The 25715-nt window shown below is 32.0% G+C and overlaps 1 protein-coding gene across 2 annotated transcripts in view; it reads left to right on the top strand.

Annotated features, from left to right (window-relative positions):
• The window catches only part of LUZP2 (leucine zipper protein 2), a 440045-nt gene that overhangs the window by 384365 nt on the left and 29965 nt on the right, over positions 1-25715 (top strand). For both annotated transcript variants that reach the window (XM_020286544.2, XM_020286543.2), the window contains exon 10: positions 19956-20048. In XM_020286544.2, coding sequence (XP_020142133.1) covers positions 19956-20048 — 93 coding nt within the window. The remainder of the gene's footprint in view (positions 1-19955; positions 20049-25715) is intronic.

Below are 25715 nucleotides of genomic sequence, written 5' to 3'. Positions count from 1 at the left end.
TTATATGTTCCTTATTCTAGGATCTGTGAGTTTTTAGTTTCCATAAATTTGTGGAAAAATTCTCGCATGGCTTTTTTGGTTTTTAATTACAACTATGTTAGACTAATTAATACTTATTTTAGTCTAGTTTCTTAAAGTGCTTTGGCAAATATATATTCTATAAGTATGTTCACTGATCTTTTTCTGCATTGTCTAATATTAACACGATCCAATAAAATTTTTCTTCAGATATATTTTTATTTCAAATATTATATTCTTCTATCTATAGAAGCTATTGCATTATTTTTTATATCTTTCTTCTCTTTAATTTGTTCATGTTTTCCTCTTAATGATTGAATATAGGAATAATACCTTTTGTAATATATTTAACTACAAATTATATCATGTTTATTTTTCTGATTAGTTTCTATTAAATGCTTTGTCTCTGGTTATGAATCATATTTTTCTGCTTCTTGACATGCTCCATAATTTTTAACTGGCTATTATTTTAAATGGAATTTTATTGTCTTTTTAAAATAATATAGATTCTCTCTCTCTCTTTCTCTCTCCCCTCTTCCTCTTTCCTTTCTTCTTTCTCTTTCTCTCCAGTTACCTACCCATGAAACAGATTTAGATCTCAAGGCCTATTTTTAAATTTTTTAGAATCAATCTGGCATATCCTTTGCTTCATAGATAATTTTTTTCTTCTATCAAAGTATGAATCCTCTGAGGTTTCCATCCAATACCACAGGTTAGGCTTGAAGATTTTCCATTGTGATGGTGTCCCCACCTTGTATAATTTCTGAGAATTTACAACTCTTCAGTTTTATTTTTCTGGGCTTGTGGAGTTTCACTCTATTCCTGTACAACGTGATATTCAGCAAAGATTCAGTGAACTCCAAATCAGATTTATCCCTAACCTCTTACTTTATAAAACTATTCCACAAGAGTCAGTGCTTGCCTTCTTGAACTTCCATCTGCTTATACTCAACTTACTAGGCTTTCTGGACTCTGTTTTGGGTACCCTACCCTTTGCCTTCAGGCAAATAATTGTCTCCAGGAAAAAAAATCCTGATTATGGTAAGGTTCACTTCCCATTTTTTGTTTTCCTTCTCTCAGTGATCACAGTTCTGCCATGGCTGTGGCCCAATATCTAAAAACGGTTATTTCACAAATTGTGTGTGCTTTTCTAGTTGCCTACTTTGAAAGGGAAGTTCAGTGGTAGTAATCTACTCTGGTTTGAAGATGAAGCCTTTACTTATTTTTTACTATTTTGTGTGAAATCTCTTTCTGTTAAGAGTAATTCCTACTATTTCCCCCCTAGGTCATAGTTTGCCCAAGAAAGGACTGTAGGCTTGGTGCAGTGGCTCATGCCTATAATCCTCGCACTCTGGGAGGCGGAGGCAAGGCAAAAGGATAACCTGAGGTTAAGAGTTAGAGACCAGCCTGAGCAAGAGCCAGACCCCTGTCTCTACTAAAAGTAGAAAAAATTTAGCCGAGTAGGGTGGCACGCGCTTGTAGTGCCAGCTACTCGGGAAGGTTAGGCAAGAGGATCACTTGAGCCTTAGAATTTGAGGTTGCAGTGAGCTATGAGGCCACTGCACTCTAGCTGGGGAGACAAAGCAAGACTGTCTCAAAAAAAGACTGAACTGTCACATCAAAATCAAATACACTTACAAATTTCATATCTACCCACAATCAATACAACACATGGCCATTGAGGCCGTATATTTCAAATGCGATTATGTTTAAAATTTGAATATCTCATGCCTAACAATTTAAACTTTATACAGCCCCCAACTACTCTCTGATTAGTCACCTTTATGTGTCTATAGTCCTTCAATTAGGTTTCTAAAAATAAGGAGTAGCGTTAATTTCTAGATTAACAGTCAGCTGTAGGCACTGCAATGAGAGAAGTCTACATGAGAAAATTTTCTCCTGTTCCAGAAGAGTCATTTTTTGTAATTATTCAGAATGTCATTCCCAATTTTACCGTATGTTCATGTACAAAGCATGATGGCAAACCAACACATGGTACTTATTCATCATTATCAAATATTGTAAAATTGAGTCCCAATGCCAAAGGGTTGGAGCATTACTTTTCTATGAATAAGAAGGCTACCATACCCTTTAGGTGACCTGCTATTCAGCCAAGGTTTTCACTCCAAAGAGGGTTTTACTCTTTCTAAGGGACCACCCTGGGCAGAAAATGTCTCCATTGGCCCTAGGCTCCCATAAAAGCTTTCTGCAATAGTGAGCGAGAAGAAGTAATTTGCAAGAGTGAACTGTGAGCACTCTGAGATGTAAAGAAAATAAAGTAAAAATATTGTCATCTCTGTCATTTTTACTTCAAAAAAGAACCTACCTAGCTTGGATAAAAAGCAAACTCTCTCCCTGAGGCTCTGGAATTCAATTCATAAATGAAATTTAGAGGATTTTCACTCATTTTTCAGCTGTTTTCATAACTCACTGGAAAGGTCATTTCCCACTGTGATAAAGGGAGAAATAAATAATCCTGAATTCAGGAATGACAGCATATTATTTATATTTAAGCAGATGTTTAAAGGGTATTTTTCTTATATTGGGAGAAAAATTCTTATATTAGGAGAAAAAATTATTTTTTTTATTTTCAATTATCATGAGCACTTCATAGTTGTATATACTTTTAGGGTATATGTGATGTTTTTGGTACAGGCATACAATGTGAATTAATTGAATCAAGTAATAGGGATATCCATCATCTCAGGCATTCATCATGTCTTTGTATTAGGAACATTCCAATTCCACTCTTTTAGGTATTTTAAAGTATATCTTAACTTATTGTTGATTATAGATACTTTGTTATTCTATCAAATATTGTTTATTCTATCTAACTATATTTTTGTACTCATTAACCATCCCACTTTATACCCTCCTCTCTGCTCCCCTTCTCCACCTTTGGTAACCATTATTCTACTCTCTGTCTCTATGAAATAAATTTGTTTTTAATATTTAGCCCCCACATATGAGAGAAAGCATGAAAGATTTGTCTTTCTGTTTTTTGCATATTTCGATTAACATAATGTTCCATTCATGTTGCAAATGACAGGATTTTATTCTTTTATGGCTATATAATATTCCATTGTATGTATGTACCAAAATTTTCTTTATCCATTCATCCATTGATGGACATTTAGGTTAATTCCAAATGTTGGCCACTGTGAATAGTGCTGCAATAAACATGGGAGTGCAGATATATTTTTAATATACTGAATTCCCATCCTTGGGACATATACCCAGCAGTTGGACTGCTGATTCATAGGGCAGTTCTATTTTTAGTTTTTGAGGAGACTCCATACTATTCTCCATAGTGGTTGTACCAATTTATATTCCCACCACCAACAGTGTACAAGAGTTTCTTTTTCCCTATATCTTGACCAACACTTGCTATCCTTTGTCTCTTTGCTAGTAGCCATTCTAACAGGTGATATCTCCTTATGGTTTTAATTTGTTTTCCCTGGTAATCCATGATGTTGAGCACCTATTCATATACCTATTGACTACACTTATATGTCCTCTTTTGAAAAGTGTCTATTTAGATCTTTTGCCCATTTTATAGTTGGATTATTTGATTTTTTTTTCCTGTTGAGTATTGGGAGTTCCTTATATATTCTAGTTATTAGTCCCTTGTCAGATGGGTAGTTTGCCAATATTTTCTCCCAATTTATAGGCGGCCTCTTCACTTTGTTGATCATTGCCTTTGCTATGCTGAAGCTCTTTAGCTTGATGTGATCCCATTTGTCCATTTTTGCTTTGGTTGACTGTGCTTTAGGGGTATTACTCAAGAAGTCCTTGCCCAGACCAATCATGGACACATAAAATATTATGGCTATTAAAATTATGGTATAAAATATAAAAAGTATTATAAGTTGGCAGTTATAACTAAAATTTGTCAGGGATTTTGATAATTTATGATGTAACCATTTTTTCCTCCTAATTAGTTATGAATACTTAGAGTTTATTTTTAATATTCATTTTAAATATTAATTCATTGATATTTTATGCTTAACACAGATCCTCAAACAATATAATCCATTACACAGTAATATGTAAAACTGGAACAATATATAAGTCTTTTCCTTAATGTAAAAAATCCAGAATAGTTTGTCCAAATACCATTTTAAGAGTGTAATATATTCTAACAATTTTGAGTGGATGAAGCAGAAGGACATTGTCATGCCAAAAGACCTGTGTAGCTCATTGTAATTCACTTGTTTGTACTCACATATAAATCAGAAGAACACTAAAATAAAGACCTTAAATAACATTTTACTTACAGCAAAAAACTTGTGATTTTGAAATTCTCTAAAATTAAATATAGTTAGTGTGATCTATTGGCCATGAGTTATGTTTATGAATAACTATTTGCATTCCACATATATTATGGCATTACACTCTCAAATAACCAACCACTGTAGAATAAGTTAAAATCTGTATTTATTGGAATATTAATGATAGTAATTTATAATTTCATAGTATATTTTATCCAATAACTCAAGAAAAACATACAAATATTAATTAATCTTTTATAAGGTTTTATGTCATCTTAAATCCGTATAGGAAAGGATCACTATGTCATTATAACTCACTATTGATTAGAGGCACTCATATTTTATATCAGTGTTTTTAAAACATGCTATTTTCTCTTTTCCTTTGTTTTGAGATTATCTGAGATGCCCTAACTAACCAAGGGTATTATATTTTTAACAGATTCTCTACATTTAAGAATCAAATCTTTAAGAATTCATCAAAAAAAAGTATGTTCTGTTTTCAGGAAGTAAAAATAATTTGGTCTTAGTATCCCAGTCTCTAATAAATTATTTTATTAACTCAGTTATTGGTACTACTCCTTTTTCTCCTCATCCCCACATATGACTTTCTTCTTCCCCTTCATCTTTACTTTCATTTTGAGCCAATTAAAGATATTTCAGTCTGCCTTGTATTTTTTAATTTTAATTCTTACTCAAATATTATTGAACCAATATTAAATATACATACAGTAAATTATGATTTTGTAATTACATGAATTTGTTAAAATTCTACTTTGACAATGCTGCTGTATTACCATTCCAGAATCTTCTCGCTTAAACTGTTTTTAAAACAATTAGGCAGTATAGAATTGTTAAGAGTAATCATTTTCTAGTCAGGCAAACCTGACTTCAATTCTCTGCTCAGCTACTTCCTAGTGATATAATCTTTAGCAAGGTTTTTTAACATCTTTAAAACTCTGTTATATCATTTTTAAAATATTTATAATAATAATAACCTTGCAGAGTTGTAGTGACAATTAAATGAAATGATGTATATACAAAACACCTACGATTGATTACTTGTTAGCTTCTTATATGTAAGTAAATAAGAGAATATAAATTAAGCCCATCTTTATATTGCATATCAAACTAAGAGTCACTGATGTTTTGGGGAATTTACCCATGATGTCATTACATGGAAATATCATAGTTAATAAGTTAATTGTGGATAGAAAACCCCTGAGTGCAGGGGGACATATTTTGGTCATTTTAGTGTCCTTATTTTTTACCATAATACAGTGTGACTATCAGTAAATATTTAATGAATGAGCAAACAAATTATTAAGCTAATGTATGAGGCATCTGAGGGAGGGAATGGCTTCATGGTAGGCAAATCATAATGTGTACATGAGCAGCTGCATCTTTCAAAGGCTCTTCACATCCATAAACTCATTCTATCATGGAGAGAAAACATACTCATTTTGGTGAAAGCAACAGTCATGAATTTTCATATGAGACACCGAACATTTTCATGCTCTTCTCATATTTCGTCATTAGTCATGTGTATGCGTGAATTTCAGTACCCATAATGGGAACAGCTTTGCCTTAATCCATCCTCTGATTCTTGTTAGTTGTTTCCTATAAAGCTAAGCTAGAGTCAATAGAAAAGTGAGCATGGAGTTCTGCCCATTTAGTCCACAATAGGATATGTGAAATATTCTAATTTCTATTTTAAAGTAAGACATATGAATTTAGGAGTGCCTACCAGGGATGGTGATACAACTACTATGGTTACTTAATCTAAGACACACCAGTTTTTAATTTTGTTTAAATTTAAACTTTAATATCTCTTTTTAAATAACCTTATACAAATTGTCTAGATCTTAATTAAAATGCAGAATGGGGGTAGTACATTACAGGGAAGTTCCCTGGATGCTTATGTGTGGACACAAGGAGCAGTATTCCCTACCCTCTTTCTCCAAAGTGGACCAATTGTAGGACTACATATATACCTTATATTCATGGATTAGCAATTCTATTTCCTGTTATTATCAGGATTAGGGTCATTGCTTAAATGTCAATTTGCTTTGCTGAACTCTTAGTAAACACTGATTGACACTTTCCCAGGTCTCTCACTTAGGCAAAATATGAATATATTATCCTCCTACTCACTACATCTTCATGAGTCTCTGACCTGAATAATCAGGTAGTGTAAATGATGATTATACTTTTATTATTACCAGTTGCCTATAATACTAAATTCCATCTGCATGGTTTAAATCTTTTCCTCTCAAACACCCCACACAGTTGTTTAACCATGCTTAAACTCACCACACCCATTAGACATTGTAATATTTGACCCTCACATAGAGCCATTATTTAGAACTGGCAAGGTGTTCTTATCTACAAACACATCATTTCTCACTTCTTCCTTACCCCTCCTGCTGATGTTGCTAAATTCCCAATAATGGCTCATTAAAATCCCAAATTTGATTATACCACTACTGAGACAATTAGAAGCATGCCTTTGGTCTTATTAAGCATTTATTCAAACTACATTAAAAACAGGCCTCTCTAGATTCTCCATATGCTTAGTAATCTATTGACAAAAATAGATAAAATATTGTATTTACTTTCAATTTTGAAATATGTGAAAATTAATTTAATATGACTATATTTGATTTATTTGTATTTTCTTTCACTTTTATCTATTTGTTAATACCTTTGAGATAAACTATTATTTTGAACATGCATAAATATTAATACTTCATTATATTTTTGTGCTCATAGATATATAAGGTCACCCAATGATAACCATTTTAATATCAAGTATTTTTTAAGATTACATTAATTGCCTTTATTACAAAAATAATGATTTTTTATCACAATTTTAGAAAAAGTTTTAATAGTTATAATATGAATAGTTAAGATTTATTGAGTTATGCTATATCCATATCAATCCTCACAAAACTGAAAGGAGAAATCTTAATACTCTTATTTTCTTTAAATAAAATTTTATTTTAGAATACATTTGGACTTACAGAAACATTGCAAATAGTTCAGATAGTTCCTATATACTTTTCACTCAGCTTCCCTTAATGTTAATGTTTTACATAACCATGGTGCATTTATCAAAGCTAAGAAATTAACATTGGTACAATACTATTACCAAGGCCCAGAACTTATTTGGGTTTCACCAGTTTTTTTGCTAATGTCATTTTTCTATTTCAGGATCTAATCCAGGGTACCACATTGTATTTGATCATTATGTGTCCTTGGTCTCCTTTGGTTTTTGACAGTTTTTCAGTCTTTCCTAGTTTTTCATGATCTTCACACTTTTGAGGAGTAATGGTCAGATATTTTTTAGTGTATTCCCTAATGTGAGTCTGTCTAATGAGCTTTTATGCTTAGACTGGATTTATAGGTTTTTGTAAATAATACCACAGGGGCACAGTATCTTTGTCATCATCATACCAGGGATATGTGATGTCTACATGGCATTATTGGTGATAGTAAACCTCATCACTTCGTCAAGTTTGTATTAATGTGGATTTCTCCATAAAACTACTATTTTTCCCTTTCCATACTTTTTTCTTTGGAGTTGAATCACTAAGTTCAGCTTATACTCATGGGAAAGGTATTTAAATTCCACCTTCTGAAAGAGAAAATGTTTACATAGGTTATTCTGTAAGGAATATTTATCCCTTCTCCCCCATTTACTTATTTATTTATGCAATCATTTATTTATATCAGTATGGACTTATAAATAGTTTAGTCTTTGAGTTGTAATATAATACTGTTATTCTTATTTGTCCTTTTAAATTGACTTGATTTTTCAGAGTAGTTTTGGTCCAATGCAAAATAGAGAAGAAAATACAGAGAGTTACCATATATACTGCTACCCCCATCCCATGCACAGCCTCCTCCACTGTCAACATCTTGTGCCAGAGTGATGCATGTTACATGCATGTTACACTGGCACATCACCATCACCCAAATTTGAAATAGCTTACATTCAGGTTTGCTTTTGCTGTTGTACATTCTATGGGTTTTGACACTTTTACAATGGCATGTATAGTATTAGTATACCATTATAGTATCATATGGAATTTATTCTTATTTTTCATGTTAGTAAACTGAAGCATAGAGATATTAAATTATTCATAAAAGGGGATACAGTTGCATAACATTTTATGAATGTTATATTGAATTTTATTAAAATTAATTGTAAATTTTATTTGAATTTTTGTATATATCATTGCCTTGTAGAAATTTGCTATGATTGATTTATGTATCTGCTTATTTCTGAATTTTCCAGTTTTTTAATTTTTTTCCATTTTAGTAAGCATACAAGTTATATTTTAAACATCTGTCTTATACTCTACCAAAATAATAAAGTCTGCAAAGTCAGAGAATATTTTTCTTCATTTTTATATCTCCTTCCTTATTCATCCCTTCTATTCAGTAGTATTTAATATAGCTTCTTATACCAACAGAGTAGGTGATAGATAACTATTTTCTGATTGAAGGATTATCCAATAAATTATAGAATTTACAGTTTGTCAAGCACACCTTTGTGGCTGATATTATAGAAGCCTGACTTCTGAGGTTTCTTGGGGCCACTGTCAGAGGCAGAAATGTGAGCAGAATGGCATATTCTTTTGATCTAGTGTCACATAATTTAACTTCTTAAAAATGACTTTAGATATTCATATCCCAGATTGAGTTTTGGTATAATTTTCTTTGAATCTTCACAATATTTTGAAATAATTTACAGGTTCCATGTTTGCTAAAAATAATCTGTGCCTAATCTGTGAAGTACTTTTTAGAAAATTTAATGTGTTTTCTGAAGCCTAACACATTAATATATGAAAGTGGGAATGGTTCCACAGTAATCTTACTGTGATGGGCAAAGAAAGGAGCAAAAACAAAAAAAGGACTTTACTTTTGGAAAAATTATTACATAATACCACATACTCTATCTTGTCTAGTGCCACTAAGGGCCATCTTCTATTTGTGCTTTACTAACAAAGTACGATAATTCATCTCCCCACTTTTATTTGACTGCATTGTCCTCCAGAAGAGGCAGCTACATCTAGCCTATATTCTGAAGCTGAGAATGAGGATTTTAAAATAAAGCTCCATTCTTCTCGACTTGAAGAATCACTCTTTATTGCAGCGCTGTGCATCCTTTGGAATTTCACTAGTCACATCTTCTTTCCTGTTGTCATCATTGTCAAGTTATATTCCTGGTGTTGGTGTATATAGCAATAAATTAATTCTGTTCAGTTTGAATCTACATTCATTAACTGCAAACATTATTTTCTTTAAGGCTGCTCTAGCACAAAAATTAACTATTAAGAATAATTTTAATTCTTAGATATTTTTAAGCTGTGTACATCGCTATATTAGGACTGTCACAGTAAACAATTTTTTGGGGGGTCTAACAACATTAAATTATTCTATTGACTGTACTCTTCCATTTATAATAGATTAAAAATGCATAATAAGCATATGGTAATGTATAACCAAAAGAATAATTTGAAAATTTATTAAATTAGAACAGCTATAGCCATCATATTATTAAGAGGGTGCATTCTGAGCACAGCACAGCATAGCAGAATGATGAAAAGCTCTAGGATCCTGTTGACATTATTGAACTTTAAAATTAACCAAATCTAAGACTCCTCTACTTTAAGAACTTTTATGTGAGATAATAAACCCTTAGAGTTTAAGCTACTCATAGTTGAGGCTTATAAAACTTGTAACTAAATAATTTCTAACTGATACAAATTCTTTAGTATAGTAAAAGAAATATATAACTGAACAGATTAAAACAATCAAAACAAACTATATCCATGAAGAAGAGTAAAGAAAATTTTGATAAAAAGAGTTCTATGAAAGAGTTTGGGAAGACTAATTAGTACAGGTAATATTCAAATGGTGTTTTTAAGGATAAGTGGGAACTTATCAAGAAAAGGATTTGGTGGATAGTATAAGTGATGGCCATGGGCATAAAAATAGAACCAAAAAAGGACTGGTATAAGTCCTGAAAAACACGAAAATACTATTCATGTATGCAGGTTTCTGTGTATCTGTGAGTCTGTGTGCATGCATGCAGGTGAAAGAGGCTTGGAGAGAGGAGAGGCAGACCTAAGTAGTTTGCAAATTAATGAACAAATCATTTAAATACTTATCACTAGCCTAAAAAAGAAAGAATACATATAAGACATCAGGGTTGTGGAAATATTTAAATAGAAAATGTGCTTTAAATCAGTAGTTGTTAATCATTTGGGATTTTTTGCAGATTTTAGTAATTTTATAAAAGCAATGGACCCTCTCCAAGAGGCAAAAATCGTAATTTAATTTCACTAGATATAAGTTTTAGAAATCCTCTTTTAAAGGTTATTAAAATGTTGTAAATTTAAGTTTAGACTGAAAAGTTGAAAGTTATCTGGACTGTCTACATTTCTAAAGAAATTTTACTGGACATTTCTCAATTTGGAAGTCAAATCCATCAACTAGTAATTGATACAACATACTTTTCTACTATTAGAACTTACTGATTAGGGAATATTCATGTACTACTTTTAATTTACACAAATGTAGTTTCTCTATATTTCTATTAAAATGAGAGCAAAGGGAATAAATTTGAAATTTTAACATAAAATTTTAGAATATGCATGGGAATTTATTGATTAGAATTTGTTAATTACAAACCACTTAATCTCTGGAAATGAATCATTACATTGTGAACACTATTTTTTCTAATATGTTTCAGAAATGCTCTATTAGGAAATTGTAGTGTTAATATAAGCGATGCAATTCAAAAGAACTTAAGCTTATTGCTTTGAAATGTGATTTTTCTAATTAATTTTTACAAGTGTCCAATATTAGCATTGACTAATATTAAGAAGTGAGTATTGGAATAGACTCTATCTTTTACTTGCCTTATGAAATTTGGGCAAGTTTCTTAAAATCTGCTTTATGTTTTTTTTCTTTCATTTTTATTATGAATGGTTGGTAGAATATAGTATACATAGTTAACATATGTCTTTCTGGCATATACCAAGAGCTCAGTAAATTATTGCCACCACTCCCCATAAAAAGAAGTAAAGCAAATTCAGAGTTTTAAAACTTACTATTTCAATGTTTTAAACCAGTGAAAGTCTTTACGCCCTCCTAAATTAAACTCACTTTTTCATATTTTAATCAAATGTATGCATATGTTCTTCCATTTGCAAATAGTCCACCTTATTCATATAGATTACACACATTCATAAACATATAAATCTGGTTCCTGAACTATTCTAGGATCTTAAAATTTTCAGCAATACTGCTGTATATAAGTGATATATTTACTGATCCTTCCTGAGAAATTATTAGCATGAGAAAATAAGTTATTACTAAATGAGTCATTCTGATGTAAGCAAAGATTTATGTCATTTTGAAATATTAATATAAACATTTATTAATCATGGAGTAATTAGTAATTCTGTTTTGTACAGTAATATTCTTCAAAACACTTTGGACACACTAATATTATATTTCTCATGATTAATTAAGAATCATTTTCCTCTTCCATTAATTTTGTGTCCTATTATTTATAGTACTTTTATTTTATTATTTATTACCAAGTTTATGTTTTTAGAAATGAAGTTTAGAAACTCCCATAAAGTTCTTTAATTCATATTATTCTTTTTTCCATATTCATGTTACTTATTTTTAGTTTACATAAAATTTTATCTGAATTGTGTCAATGACTGAGGTTACCACTACTGACTCTGTAAGTTATTATTTCCACAGCTGTTGAGATATTAAAAATCAGTGTTTTGATATATTCAAAGTTATCCATTGCCTAGAGGATAGTCTAAACTTCTCAGTTTAGAGGTCAAATCCATCAACTAGTATTTGATACAACATACTTTTATACTATTAGAACTTACTACTTAGGAAATTTTCATGTACTATTTTTAATTTATACAAACCCCATCTTTTACCGTCTTCATTATTTGAGAATTTTGCAAAAAATTTCCATTTATAATTTATAAATTCTATAATAATATTATATTATCTGAAATTTGAATATTTTTCCCTAATTCCCCTTTTCTGCATGTAAAAACCCAGTGCATCTTTTAAGACAGTTTTCAAGTTCAGTTTCTAGCCTCAACTTCTCTATCACACTATTTAAAATTATTTTGACTAAAGTTAATCTTGCACATACATAGAATTTACATAATATTTTATCATTTTTCTTATTATAGAAACAAATTATGCTGTTTCAGGCAAAAAATAAACAGAAAAGAGGAAATAGTTTTTAAAAGAACATAAAAAATTACAATGCCAGGAGAAAAAAATACCTTATGTGATTTCTGTCATAAATATTATTTTGCACATACACATTTTTATACATTTTCACAGGATGTTACTGTGTATATTGTTTTATGAGCCATTTTATTTTAGCAAAGTGTGGATAATTGCCATGTCAATAGATATATTTTCTAACTTCCAAACATTTAATTATTTTATGTTTTGTGTAAGGTGTATACATAATTATAGAACAAGCACATATAAGTCCATGCACCAAAATAAAGACATGATTTGGGGCATTATCAATATTGGTGACATTAGCTAGGTATTTATGAACAATCCCTGTCCTAAATTTTATGTTTATTATTTCCAAGCTTTGTCTGTGTGTGTATGTTTATTTTACCCTATACACATTTGTCTTTAATTACTATACCTAGTTTGGATTATTTTGAATTTTATAAAGATATTAATATTCTCTAATTTTCTGGAACTACTTTTTTCACCTAATATTTATTTCTAGGACATACACATGTTTGTTGTTTGTAGTGGGAGTTCAATTAATTCTCAGTACTGAATTGATGCATGAGATAATGCTATCATTTATTTCTCTTTTTGACTCACATCTCCCTAGAGTAAGATGAGACTCCCTATTTATGCACATAAACAATAAGTCTTGAAGCAATAGCTGCCTAACAGATGCCAGACACTTACTTTATATTCTGTTTCTCCCTTCTTCAAAACAAACAAAAATAACAGCAAAACATACTGAAATTTAGGTATTTTTTACCTCATTTCACAAAGCAGCAGGAAACAGAAGTCCTGCAAAGATATATAAATTGTTGGAGACTCCATTTTATTTAAATGTGAATCTAGAATTAAAATCCAAATTTCCTTGACTATAAAATATATTATCTTTCACCAAAGTCAGTTCTCATTCTGGTGTTAATTCATCAGATTCAGTAAGGCTACTTTCCACAAGGAACCATCTCACGGATAGCAAAGGCCCGTATTAAGTATTACATTTATTTTGTTTAAAAGCAAGATGTTCTTCATTAAATACTATGTTTTTGTATTTAAGGAAATTTAACCCCTTTAGGGCTCACACTGGTGAAGTGATAACATCATATAATTTCTCCCCATTGTTAAAAGTATTGTATGTATATTTTTTCCTAAAGCAAAATTAAGTAAGACAATTTTAGTATTGATACGAAGGTAGTAAACCAGCCAGGCAACCCAGTTAACCAATTATTTGATAGATGAGCACATGGCAGTCCTTGGCAAATTTATGGAAGAGGGAAGTACTATCATTCTTTCCCCTTTCTCCTTATCTCCCATTAAAATAGCAAAGGCCCACAAGAATAAATTATAGATAGATAGACAGATAGATAGTAAATAAAACCTTTTATTCTGGACATATTCCTTACTTCAGCCTCATCTTCAACATCTGAGAGTATTTTAATAAATGTACAATATTTGCATGAGAAAATATGATTAAGCAAGCATGAAAATTGATCAGTCTGCTGCATAGTTATATTTTTAAAAATATATTGAATACCTACCTTAAAATATAATTTCCACCATTGGCGAGCCTATTATTTTTATTTTGGACTTCTTTAGGTGGGTTAGGTTTTCCTGTTAGTAGTTTCCATTGTAAACCAGTATCCTAGAATTTGTTGGGTTGTTTCAGTTTATGATTTGTCTCCCAGTATTATCCAACTGTCTGTGTTTACATGCAACTAACGTTAGCCTCCATGAAACTAAGTGAAGGATATTTATTAGTAGAACTTCAGGAGCTCCTAGTGTCAAGGAGAAGACGAGAGAAACAAGCCTGGGGACAGGAAGAAACAAAGGATACTCCAAAAGTTGGGGTACATGGATTATGTACTGGGTTTTATTGTAGCACCCTACTGGAATTAACATACCTATCTATTTGTAGTCTTGCTCTGTTGCTGGGCTAGAATGCAGTGGTGTCACCATAGCTCACTGCAACCTCAAACCCTGGACTCAAGAGATCTTCCTGCCTCAGCTTCCCTAGTAGCTGGTACTATAGATGTGTGCCAGCACGCCCGGCTAATTTTTCTATTTTTTGTAATGATAGGGTCTGCTCTTGCTGAGACTGGTCTCAAACTCCTGGCCTGAAAAGATCCTCCCACCTTAGCCTACCAAAGTGCTTAGATCACAGGCGAGAGCTACCAGGGCTGGCCCACTGGAATCTTTAACCATAATATACATTTTTCCAAATCCACTCTATGAATGTTTTAGACTTGTAAGGTATACGTACAAAATATATATAACAATTTTATTTTATATGTGTAAAACCAGAATAAAATGGCATGGACACTACAATAGTGACTGTGTAAGATATTCATGCATGTGAATATTAACAAAGACTGGTAGACAACATTGAGAAATAAAAATAGTTATTGGTAGAATAACGGACAAGTTTTATTTTTAAATTTTCTTTAATGCTGTTATATATTAAAAGAAATTTACAAGGAAATTCTGGGACTATTTATTGAGTTATCTGATTGTTCTGATAATTCAAATATACTAAATCACTTCTGGCCTGTTAGTGTGATTTAATCCATTCTTCATGTGGTTGCAGCTGTGGTTCTTGCCGTGACTGCCGGGGAGACTTTCCTTCAGTGTTAGCGTTTATTTATTCCTCTTGTTCTTTTCAACCTGTTTCCTCAAAGCATCTGTAAAGGGCTATGAGAAGACAGATGGTGGACGTTCAGTAGATTTTAGCTAGAATAAATAGCTGTTTTGACTCTTGTTAAGAATGATATTGTTTATAACACTGCTATCCAATAGTATCTATTAACTTAGGAGTCCCAGGTGCTTTAAACTCTCTATTAATAATATAAAATCACCCTTCATGCTGCAAAGCTGCCTTTTCTTCAGGTTTCTGTATTTCTGTGGAATTCTTCACATTTCATAGATTCTAACCTTTGTTCTCATATAAGTATTGTCCAATTTCCTTTCAATCACCAGGATTGACACCTCAGTTCATTCTTTGTCACCATCTGCCTGATCACTTTAATCCCTTCTATATTAGCCTTCCCACCTTAATTTCCTTATTTCATTCTCACCGATACACTTTTGCCACATCATACTGACAGGATTTCTAACCATATTATATCCCTTTTTTTAAATTGTCAAGGGACTCCTCTTTGGCCACTAAATTAAGTGCAATCTTTGTGGCTCGATTTGGGGAACTCCTCTCTATTTTGTAGCGCATTCTTTCATGACTACTGTACTCCTACCCTGTAAACCAACATGCCAAAAACTGACTCATTCCTGCATGTCTTTGCTTAAAATTTTCCCCTCAGCTGGAAGGCCCTCCCTCATTCTTGCCTTAGTCATTCATTCAGAAGCCCATTTTAAAGATGACCCTTTCTACTATGCCTTTCCTTATTATTCCAAATGGAATTGGCCTCCATCTTTTCAAAATATATACAACCCTGATTATGTTGCCTTTTACATAATGTGCTTTTTATTAGAGTTATTTATATGAATAATCATCAGATTGTATAAACTTTGTGAAGACAACAGCATTTTTAACTTTGTATAATCCAAAGGCATCCAACAAAGAACACTGGATTGTTCATTGGCTTGATTTAAAAGCTAACTCCAAAGCTTATTAAAGAATTTTAATAGGATCAAAAGGTAGAAATTTTGTTTTCTGTTTATCTTTTTAATTGTTTAAATTTTAATTATGGGTATATAATAGCTGGATATTTTTAAGGTACAGGTGATATTTTGATAAAGGCATACAATATTTAATATTCAAATTAGGGTAATTGGGATATCCATTATCCCAAGCATTTATCATTTCTTTGTGTTAGGAATATCCCAGTCCACTCTTTTAGTTATTTTAAAGGATGAAATAACTTATTATTGACTATAGTCATTTTGTTGTACTATCAAATAGTCTATCCATATTTTGCACCCATTAATCATCCTCACTTTATTCCCTTCTACCCTGCTCAGCATCCAGTAACCATCACTCTACTCTTTATCTCCGTGAGATCAATTGTTTTCATTTTTAGCTCCTATATATGAGCAAGCACATGAGATATTTGTTTTTCTGTGCTTGGCTTATTTCATTTAAAATAAAGTTCTCAGGCCGGGCGCTGTGGCTCACGCCTGTAATCCTAGCACTCTGGGAGGCCGAGGCAGGCAGATTGCTCGAGGTCAGGAGTTCCAAACCAGCCTGAGCAAGAGCAAGACCCCATCTCTACTATTAATAGAAATAAATTAATTGGCCAACTAATATATAAAGAAAAAATTAGCCAGGCATGGTGGCGCATCCCTGTAGTCCCAGCTACTCGGGAGGCTGAGGCAGCAGGATTGCTTGAGCCCAGGAGTTTGAGGTTGCTGTGAGCTAGGCTGACCCCACGGCACTCACTCTAGCCTGGGCAACAAAATGAGACTCTGTCTCAAAAAAATAAAATAAAATAAAAACTAAAATAAAGTTCTCTAGTTCTACCCATTTTGTTACAAATGACAGGATTTCATTTTTATGGCTGAATAATATTCCATTGTATATATGTACCACATTTTCTTTATCCATTCATCAGCTGATGGACACTTAGGTTAGGTTGATTTCAAATCTTCACCATTGTGAGTAGTGCTGCAATAAACATGAGGAGTATAGATATCTTTTCAAAACACTAATTTTCTTCTTTGGGATATAAACCTGGCACTGGGTTGCGGGGTCATATGGTCGTTCTACTATATGGATAACTCAGTACTGTTCTCCATAGTGCTTGCATTAATTAATTTACATTCTCATCAACAGTATATGAGAGTTCTCCATTGTGCACATTCTCATCAGCATTCATTATTGCTTGTATTTGAATAAAAACCATTTTACTGGTGTAAGATGATATCTCATTTTAGGTTTTTTTGTTTGTTTTTTGAGACAGAGTCTCACTTTGTTGCCCAGGCTAGAGTGAGTGCCATGGAGTCAGCCTAGATCACAGCAACCTCAAACTCCTGGGTTCAAGTGATCCTACTGCCTCAGCCTCCCAAGTAGCTGAGACTACAGGCATGTGCCACCATGCCCAGCTAATTTTTTCTATATATATTAGTTAGCCAATTAATTTGTTTCTATTTATAGTAGAGACAGGGTCTCGCTCTTGCTCAGGCTGGTTTTGAACTCTTGACCTCTAGCAATCCGCCCGCCTCCCAGAGTGCTAGGATTACAGGCGTGAGCCACCGTACCCAGCCTTCTTTTTAGTTTTAATTGGTATTTCTCTGATGACTAGTGATGTTGACCATTATTTTATATACCTGTTGGCCATTCATATGTCTTCTTTTGAGAAAGTTCATTCAGATCCTTTGCCCATTTTATAATCTAATTATTTGATTATTTCCCATTGAACTATTATAGTTCCTTATATATTCTAGTTATCAATCCCTTGCTAGTGGCTAATTTACAAATATTTTCTCCCATACTGAGTGTTATCTCTTCACTTTTTTATCATATTCTTTACTATGTAGAAGCTTTTAGCTTGATGTGATTCTATTTGTCTAATTTTGCTTTTTTTGCCTGAGCTTTGGGAATATTACTCAAGAAGTCCTTGCCCAGATAAATGTCCTAAAATGTTTCTTCAATGTTTCCTTTTAGTAGTTTCATAGTTTTGGGTATTAGAGTTATGTATTTAATCCATTTTGATTTAATTTTTATATACAACCAGAGGTAGGGGTGTAATTTCATTCTTCTGCATATGCATACCTAGTTTTCCCAGCACCATTTATTAAAGAAACTGTCTTTTCCCCAATGTATGTTTTTGGCAGTTTGTCAAAAATGAGTTCACTATAGGTGTGTTGATTTATTTCTTGATTCTCTATTATGTCCCATTGTTCTGTGTGTCTGTTTTTATCTCAATACTGTGCTGAATTTGTTACTACGGGTTTGTAGGATAATTTAAAATCAGATAATACTATCCTTCAGTTTTGTTTAATTGCTCAGGATGGCTTTGGTTATTCTGGATCTTTTGTGGTTCCATATAAATTGTAGGATTATTAATTATATTTTTATTTATAGAGATACATAGGGTAAATCAGAGGTAAGAATCCAGAATAAAGAAAGGATGGGAAAAAAAGAGGGAGTATGAGAAAGGAAACCACTAAGTGACTTCTGGAATTCATTCGATGAAGTTAAACTTTTTAAAGTATAGATAGAAAGGATTGTATTTACTTTATTTACTTTTTTATGTATGTATGTAATTTTGTTATACCCAGAGCCCAGCTTTTGGGTGACTTTATATAGAAACTATTTTAGTGGACTTAGTTGCTTTATTTCTGTTTTTCTAATATCAAATTGTTTTATTAATAATATTTTTATATTTAATATTCTATTATCTTTATTAACTATCCTTGGTTCTGATTTTTATAAGTATATTATTTTGTGAGAATGTTCCCCTACTAGATAATGTAATTGCCTTTGGAAAACTAAGGGAGTATTGTGTTGTGTAGAAAGTAGAAAGTATTACAGGTGGAAAACCTGGGTGAAGTTTGAGTAATTTAACTTGAAATTTGACATGTCAGTTTTATTCTTCCTGTGCCACCAATGGTTACAAACAGCATTTCTTCTTACCCCATAATCCACTGTGATAAAAGTTTCAGACTCAGGCAAATTAGTGTTCAACAATTACTTTTGTCTATCCTTCAACAGTACCTTCATGGATTAATTAGTGTAACATTAATATTTAAATCAGTTCTGCACAAGAAATGCACACTTTTTGAGTGGATAATCTTAGACCTGCCTATAGTGATATTTACATACCTTAGGTATGGCACACCCTCTCTGGCCAGAACCAGAAATCTGCTTTCTTTTTTTTTTTCTTTTTAAATTTAGTGTTCCTAAAGTGATGAATTATGAAATAATAGAATTATAGAATAATTTAGGGTTTACATAGGTGCAAAGAAGAGTTTGATTAGTTTGTGAAGCATTGGAGTAAATATAATTCACTATGTAAATTATGAGGTATTATAAAACATTTTTTTAACTGAAAAAATGATATGGGCCTTCATTATTTCTCAGATATACTGCAGTTAAAGAGAAAGGAAAACATTCTTACTGTTTGAGGGACTAGGATCCTTAAAATAAAACAAAACACTTATTATGGAAGGCATAAATGATTTCAGTAGAAAAGTAATCCCATTGAACACAACTAATGCAAAATTCAGTAGAAAGTATTTTATTTGATTAAAAAGCTAAGAATTTTTAAGGTACAATTTTTAAGTTCTCTGAGTACAATTTTGCTTGCTATTGTATCCTGTGTTACTATAACCATATAACTATATATTTAACCTATTTCTCTTGTTTTTAATGATCTCTTTCTTTCTCTCTCCATCTCTCTCAAGCCTCAACAAAGCACTCTGGGAAACAATGAGAGCTCTCAAGTTGAGTCAACTAAGGAAGGAAATCCAAGTACCACTGTGTGTGACTCTCAAGATGTAAGACTAACTTAAAATGATTTTAACAGCAGTAACCATGAAAACAAGGATATATGCATTTTAACAATTCTAGTTCATGAGACAATCTGGTTGCATATAATATGTACTGTCTAAGCATTGTACTTTTAAATGTCAGAAAGCAAATGTTCTTTGGATGTCAATCAGGTAGGTGTTTCATCCAGAAGTATAACCAGATTCTTCATAGGATGACTGTGAACATGAGTCCTTAGACAGGTAAGTGGGTGATCACAGGCTCATCCATGTGTACATTCCCGCAATCATATGACAGAAATCTGCTAAAAGCTTTTTAAAATCCTGTACAAAATGTAATTCTATAGTATTCTCCACATAAAGCAAATAAACCAAGCATTATAGAGACAAAATATTAGAGGAGAGAAGATTCTTAACCTTCAAATGATAATAGGAAATATGGAGCTTATGTCCTGTGATCTTTCACTTATGAAAAGTGCAATGAAATTTTATTTCTGGAACTTTGGCAAAATTAATCTTATAGAACTATCATGTTTAAATTTGAAAACTACCAAATGATAGCTATTGTATTGAGTAGATTCAAAGTTAGGCTTCATTCAAAATGGAAAGTGTCTGCTGAAACTATTTATGTTTGAAGGAAATCAGGCTGCAGTCAAAAAAAAGGAAAAAAAGAGAGAGAGAATAGAAAAGTAAGTTAATCAATCATATCTTTTTCCTCTTCTGGCTGCTAAAGTGAATAGAGAAAAATTACTTTCTCAACATTTTTGCCTTAAAATTTTTGTATACTGAAACATTTACCAAAACCAGACAATTCAGAACATGAAGTTAATAAGAAGTATAAATAAAATTCTTTACAATTTATTTCCAAAGGAAGGAAAGTGTCAAAAAGGCTTCGGGCAGAAAGGAAGAATTTTGCTGTAGTTTGAAGAATAGATATGTCTTTGACAGTGTGAACAAGTTTGTAGAAGCAAGAAAATATAAGAGCAGTGTTGTTAGAAAATAGATGTGTAGAGAGAGGCAGGATATGTGCCTACAAAGATTGTTTGGGCTAGAGAATGAGGGGCCCTGGATTCCCAAGCTAAGGAGTTTGATTTGAATTAAGGAGATAGTTAAGGTTTTCAAATATTTGTATCCAATTAAGTGACAGGACCATGGTGCTAATTTTAAGGATGGTGTTTTTATTACTTGATATATTTTTCCAAAATTACATAAAACATGTTCCCATCAGAGGCAAAATGGAAAAGTTATGTGTGATTTGCTAAGGTTCCCAAAAGCAACATTTTCATCTACTTTTCTTACAGAGGCTCAGGCCTGCTCAAAATCATAAATAGTTTAAGGCTATTTGTTTCTCTCTCTTTCTACTTTTGTTGTCCTCCTTTGTCTGTGGTGACTACTCTCCCTTCAATAAATCCCATAAGCAGCTACTACCTTGGTCTGGTCTCAATCTGGATCTGTGTGTCTTCAAAAACCTGCTTTCACCAGCACAAATGTGAATGCTCTCTCTCCAACCTGACCTTCATCCTCTGGGTTTTGGAATCCTTACTTTCAAGTGACTGCATTTTCCGATGCAGAGAGTGTTCAGTATTTAAAGCCTGCAGATTTGTTTATAGAGATTTGTTAAAGACTAAGAAAATAATACAATGAGTGAAATAAAGTAGGTGTGAACTGTAGGAATTAGTAGGACTTGTGTGAACGTCAATTTTCGAATTCTAGACTACCAGGTCTTAGCCCTGTCTTCAGAATACTATCACCTGAAAAGCTCTTATAAAATACTGATGCCCACGACCCCCTCCAGAAAAATTAATTCAGAATCTTGATGGGTCATGTCTAGACATGAATTGTATTAACTTTTTTATTTTTCCATGTGATTATAATGTACAGGTTAATCTCACTAACAATGGATTTCCCATGTAAATGATCATAAAACCACGTGGGGAGATTTTAAAAACTAAGATTCTGAGCAATTACTCTGGAAATTTCAAATATTCTAATATATAAACTAGAAGGCTATTGTTCTTTGATTTGTCTAAATTCACCCAGAATAATCTTATTTGTGTCAAATATTGTGAAATATGTTACATCCATTTCAATACAGCAATGTGAAAATACTGATCCTACCATGCTCGAGACTCAAGTTCCAATTTGGATTGTTTTATTGAATGTCCAAACTGACCAAGAAAGCAGAACATAATTTCATTTTAAAATGTGCAGAAGTTTTTTTTTATCACTTTTTCATATTTATATTTTATATATTTGTGTGTGTGACACATGCTTGGAATGGTGACACATGCTTTTTAATGACTTTTCTTTAATCAGAGATTAAATCAATGCTTAGCCTTACACAAGGAGAAAAAATTGGTGATTGTGTAGTTTAATTTCATTTTTAATGCTCTTACTCGACAAAATTAATAGTTAGAAAATTTATTCCTATTTCTTTTGTCAAATTTTATTTTCAGCTCCATGTAATTCAAAAATCTAGAGCCATGAAATTAGAAAATGTTAAAAATAATAACAGTGAGATAAAATAGAGACTTGATTGAAACAACAGAAACAACTAGGAACAGGCAAACCAGAGAGTATTAAAGAGAGATAGACAACATTCTGTGACCAGTGAAGATGTGGAAACAAAGATGAAGTCTAAAGCAAGTTTCAAATTTATTTTTCATTGACTAAAAAAAATTGCATTCTCACTACAAAAAAAAAAAATTGAGAAGAAAAAAATTTGGTTAACTTTTATCCGTTTGTTTCTGAACAGAAGAGATTGGTGCTCTCCTAATAATGAGAATGGATGAAAAGGCACATTAGAGCTAATTATTTTTGAAAAATATGATCTTTTTTAACAGCTTTATTAAAATATAATTTGCATATCATAAATTCACCATTTTATTATGTATTTCAATAATTCATTACATTTACTGAGCTGTGCAATTATTACTGCAATCTAGTTTTAGAACATTTTCATCTCCCTAATGAGATCTCACTTACCTTTTTTCTTTCCATGAATCCCTGTTCCCACTGTCAGCCTCAGACAACTACAGACTTAGCTCCTATTTATATAACTTTGCTCTATCTGTAAGCTTTATATAAATTGATCATACATAATGTGTGATTTTTTATATCTGGCTTCTTTCACATAGCATAATTATTTTGAGTTCATGCATCAATTGTTTGTTCTTTTTTATTGTTAAATAGCATTCCATTGTATGGCTGCTCCACATTTTCCTTATGCATTTATCAGCTGATATGTTTTGGACTGTTTTCAGCTTTTAGCTATTATGAATAATGATGCTATGAGCATTCACATAAACCCCTCTGTATAAACACATATTTTAATTTCTGTCAGGTAAACACCTAGAAGTGGAATTGCTAGGGTTTATGACAAATATATGCTTAACTTATGAAGAAACAGACAAAAATATTTTTCCAAAGTGGCTGCACTATTTTACCTTCCCATTAGCAACATATGAAGAGTTATGTTTTCTTCCACATCTTTGGCACCACTCATTTTTGTCTGACCCATTTTTATAAAGTAAATTCTACTGAGTGTGAAATCAAATTTCATTTTGCATTTAATTTTAAATTCCTTACTGATTAATGATATTGAGCTTATTTTCATATACTTTTAGCAATTCATATGATTTCTTCAGCAAAAATTTTATTCAAATATTTTCTCCATGTTTTAATTTAGTTGTTTGTTTTCTTAGTATTGAGTAGTAATATTTTTATATACTCTAGATATAAATTCTTTACTGAGATATAACGTGAAAATATTTCTTTTAGTATGTTGCTTGTCTTTTCATTTTCATAATGGTAATTTCTAAAAAAGATAATTAATAGACTTTATTTTTGAGCACAGAGAATAATTGAACAATAGCACATAGAGTTATATGAAACATCTTTCAGTTACTGATTTTTAGTTAAATTCCACTGTAGTATGAAGGCATGCTTTACGTTATTTCTATTCTTTCAAATTTGGTCAAGTATATTTTATGGCCCAGAATAGTCTATTTTTGTGAATGTTCCATGTGAGCTTGAGAAGAATGTATAGTTTTCTTTTGTTTGATGAAGTATCCTATAAAAGTCCATTAGATCCAGTTCACTTATGATGCTATTCAGTTCAAGTATATCTTTACAGATTTTGTACCTCCTGAGTTTGCCAATTACTGATAGAGGATGTTGAAGTTTTTAGCAATAATAGTGAATTTGTCTATTCCTCCTTGCAGTTCTACCCATGTTTGCCTTGTATATTTTGACACTCCATTATTGGGTACATACAGGTTAAGGATTGTTATGAATTTTTGGAGAATGCACTCCTTTGTTATTAGGTAATTCCCCTCTTTATCTGTCATATTTTTCTTACTCTGAGGTTAACTTTTTCTGAAATTAATATGGCTACTTCAACTTTCTTTTGATTAGTATTAGCATGGTATATCTTTATCCATTCACTTTTAATGTACCTTTGTTTTCATAAAGTACATTTCTTCCTGAAAACATACTGTTGTTTACTTGTTTAATCTCTTCTGACAGTCTCTGTGTCTCTTCACATTTGACACTTATTATTTTTTAAAACAATTTCTTACCTCTCTCTACAAAAAATAGAAAAATTAGTTGAGTGTGGTGGTGTCTACCTGTAGTCTCAGCTATTCAAAAGGCTAAGACCGGAAGATCACTTGAGCTTACGGTGAGGTTGAGGTTGCAGTGAGCTATAATTATGCTTTTGCCCTCATGCCCAGGCAACAAAGCAAGACCTTGTTGACAAAAAAAAAAAAAAAAAAAAAAAAAAAAGAAAAGAAAAGAGAAAAAAATCCTATCTTGTAATATGTTTTGTAGTTTTAATTGTGAATTTTATAGTTTCATTTTCACTTGTCTCTTACCAAATATACTTCTTTTGTAAATGTTTTTTAGAGATTGCCTTTAAGTTTGCAATATACCTTTATAACAATCCACATTCACTTTTTTTTTTTTTTTTTTTTTCGGCCTGCCTAGGTCCCTGCCCCTACCTCTCCCTGATCAAAGCTGCCTTATACCCTTCTAAGCCTGTGCCACTCTTCTAGCACTAATAAGAGGGTGGCGGGGGTGAGGGAAACTGCCAACACACAAAAAAAGACAATTCCAAACTACTTGTTACACTCAATGGAATGCTTTCTTTTAAAAACTATGCTGGTAATTAAAAATAAATAAGTAAAAATAAACTGTTAACTTAAAAAAAAACTACGCTGGATAAAATCCAATCTCATAAACTGTGGCACCATTAACTATTCACCATGCCAGAGGTGGCCATAAAAAGAATTTTGCTCAAAACCTTTTTCAACAGTAAAAATGATGTCCAAATTCTTAAGAATAGTCTCAGTTTAAAAAAAATGAATCAGTTTGGAAATGGAATAGAAAAGTCTCCTCAAAGGCCGACCACAGCTCCCCTCAAAGCGTGGGGGTTCTGAAACCATTGTCATAACTTCCTTCTGATCCAACCCCTGCCATGCTACATACAAATAATAATACTTTTAAAACTAAAGAATCACCTAAGAAAATTGCCTCATATTCAGTTATATAATTATGAGATCCAGTGACACTCTACAAAAAAGACACCTGCACTCGAATGTTTATAGCAGCACAATTCATAATTGCAAGGCTGTGGAAACAGCCCAAGTGCCCATCAATCAAAGAATGGATTAATAA

Source organism: Microcebus murinus, chromosome 4, assembly GCF_040939455.1.
Source record: "Microcebus murinus isolate Inina chromosome 4, M.murinus_Inina_mat1.0, whole genome shotgun sequence".
NCBI lineage: Eukaryota > Metazoa > Chordata > Mammalia > Primates > Cheirogaleidae > Microcebus > Microcebus murinus.
The sequence above is the reverse complement of the archived record's forward strand: the minus strand, read 5'-3'. Positions and strand labels throughout refer to the sequence as shown.